Source organism: Brassica napus, chromosome C9 (genome assembly GCF_020379485.1).
Source record: "Brassica napus cultivar Da-Ae chromosome C9, Da-Ae, whole genome shotgun sequence".
NCBI lineage: Eukaryota > Viridiplantae > Streptophyta > Magnoliopsida > Brassicales > Brassicaceae > Brassica > Brassica napus.
In genome coordinates, this window is record NC_063452.1 from 18582149 (window position 1) to 18585072 (window position 2924).

The window sequence follows — 2924 nt, forward strand, 5'->3', positions numbered from 1 at the left end:
GGTTCGCTAGTACTACCATATTCATAACCAGTTTCCCCATGAAGGTACCAAACTTTATAATTACGTGAAAACCCTTTCATATACAAATGAGTCCAAACATCAAATTCTTTTATAACCTTATTATTATTGCAAGTAGAGCAGGGACATCTTAACATACCACTTTTTGCATCCGGTTGCTGTTGAACAAGCCTCATGAATTCTCCAATCCCTTGAACGTATTCTTCCGTAAGCAAATTGGTGTTCGGATCCAAATGAGGTTTATCCATCCACGAACGATAATAAACTTCTGAAGACATGATTTTCACGGAATTGTTATGACTAAAGAGAATGAAGAGAGAATGAAGTGTGAATGAGTTGAATGAGGAGGGGTTGTATTTATATGAAATTGCTTACGGCCCTCCGACGACTTTCCGACGAAATTCTGACGGATGTAAAGCAGTCCGTCGGAATTCCGTCGGTATTGTCCAATCTCAAACGGCTATACAACGGTCATATATATTTGTCGGCAACGGTCACATGGTTCGTCGGAAATTCGTCGGAAAATTCTAACGGAATTCCGACGACTGTACTGTTAATCGGAATGTCGTCGGAAATTCGTCGGAATATACCGACGAACTTCTGACGACTACAACGGTTACATTTTTTATCAGAATCTCGTCGAAAAGTCGTCGGAAAATTCCGACGATTCGGAAATTCGTCGGAAGTTCGTCGGTATATTTCGACGAATTTCCGACGACTACAACGGTTACATTTTTTATCGGAATGTCGTCGAAAAGTCGTCAGAAAATTCCGACGACCCATGTTTCGTCGGAATTCCGTCGGAAAGGGCCGACGGAATTCCGACGACTTCAAATTTTTGGATTTCGTTGGAAATTGGTCGGTAATCCGTCACAAACGTCCGACGACATTGATGTCCGTCGGAACCTCCGTCGAAATTCGGCGTGTTTTCTTGTAGTGTATAACCGGTTCTAAAACAAGACATGACTGAAAGGAAAATCGAGTCAAACAGGAACAAATTATAACTTTAAATAAGCAATGTTGGAACTCTTTTGGTCTATACAACTATGTCAAACGTATCACAAACAAACATTCCAGAATCTTCTAGAGCAAATCTATTCATCTTCAAAAGCTTCCTAGGCCATGGTCAATCCAGGAAGCTTCTACAGCTCGTAACTTGGAGTTTCATATGTAGACTGATCCTCAGAAGTTTCATACGTAGACTGATCCTCCTCAGAAGTTTTATACGTAGACTGATCCTCCTCAGAAGTTTCAAATGTCGACTGATTCTCCTCAGTTTCATAAGTAGACTTATCCTCATAACTTTCTCCAGATTGATAAGCCTCAAGAAAGAAATTCACCCCATTAACAACATCATAAACCATCAGTCCAACTCTTGCACCGATCCAATTCCCCAAGTGACTTCCCACAAGATAACCGAATCTCCCAAACCTCTGCTCTCCCACATACCCTCCCGAATAAGCACCGACTAAAGTTCCCGAGCCACGCAAGAACCCTTCGGTCAACGTCCCTCCAAAGTAAAGCGCCTCGAAGAAATCCCACCCGGCTGCTACGATCGGTCCTATGATCCGTTTCGCTTGCCGTGTCGCCATTTTAGCCGCTTTCGCGCCCGCGTTCTGAGCGTCTTTGGCTGCTTCGTTCGCAGCCATGCCTTTTACCAACGCCTCGTGCAAGGCTTTCTCGATGGCGACGTTCCGCGCTTTCTCGACGTGGATAGACCTTATGCTGTAGAAATAGAGTTTCACGCCTTCTTTGACCGCACAGGCTACGGTTCCTGAACTCATATCAAAGCAGTTCAGGAATGTAAACTGTCCACTCTTTGACGCAGCTTCTTCTCCAACAAGTTCCCGACATTTTTCCGCTGTTTAACATATAAAAAAAAAAAGACAACACCACAGATGATTCAGACATCCCAAGAACTCATATAATAATTTTAAACCATAGTATATATCAAAAACTACATGGTTCCGAGGATTAAGCAGCTAGATGAGGGAAAGGGGTTTGCGAAATTTGAAGATTCAAACAATAACTACACAACACACTGAGCTAACACAACAGATCTTTCAGACATCCCAACAACTCATATAACCAAGTTTAAACCAAAGTATATATTAACAACCATAGTATATAAAAATAATTACACAGCACACTGAGCTATGAAGTTCATACGCCAAATCTAATCTATCAGACGAATAAATAAACTTACTTTTTCTAAAACCAGATCTTCAAAAATGTCAAAACTTCAGTACAAACTAATAGAGCCCAGATCGAGATTTAGCACTTACAGGAAAAAATTGATGAAAAAGAGATAGATTTACACTACAAATACATTGATTTAACATGAACATCCAGAAAAAAAACAAACAGTAAGTTTGAGGATGAAGAAGAAAGCACCTGTGATACTGAGAGCGACGATTCCTATAGCGAAGAGAAGAAATTGAACCCTTCTACTGCGGAAGTCCATGAAGAGTTCTCGATTCCAGATTTCCCCCAATTTTTTCTGCTTAAAGAACAAAACGTTTGAGTGTGGCAGAGGGAAAGACTATTCAAAGCAATGTGGATGTGATGACGGTTAGCTAATGAGACCTGATCCCGGTTTCGCATAAATCAATCTTATATAATAAATCAATGCTGTTAAATTAATATCCTTTTTTGGGATTTAGCATTGATTTGTTTTAGATACTTCTTATGTTTCATTCTATTTGTCTTTTTATATTTATACACACATACTAAAAAAAACAAACTGTAGAATATTATTAATAATTTTTTAAAAAATAAAAACGAAAATTTTACTCTAATTAAACTGATACAAAGGAAATATTAAATATTCTGCCACTACTATAATTATGTTAAACTACTATTCATTTCTAACTTAAATAAATCAGTAGTAAATATTTTGAAATCTA

At 38.9% G+C, this 2924-nt stretch overlaps 1 protein-coding gene across 1 annotated transcript; it reads right to left on the reverse strand.

Annotated features, from left to right (window-relative positions):
• Window positions 1-1001: 1001 nt before the first annotated feature.
• Window positions 1002-2694, reverse strand: LOC106391578. Its single transcript, XM_013832260.3, has 2 exons — window positions 2413-2694; window positions 1002-1879 (listed from the first exon to the last, which is right to left on the reverse strand). Exons 1-2 carry the CDS (start codon window positions 2480-2482, stop codon window positions 1161-1163), a joined length of 789 nt encoding a protein of 262 aa, XP_013687714.1. The 5' UTR covers window positions 2483-2694; the 3' UTR covers window positions 1002-1160.
• Window positions 2695-2924: the final 230 nt, after the last annotated feature.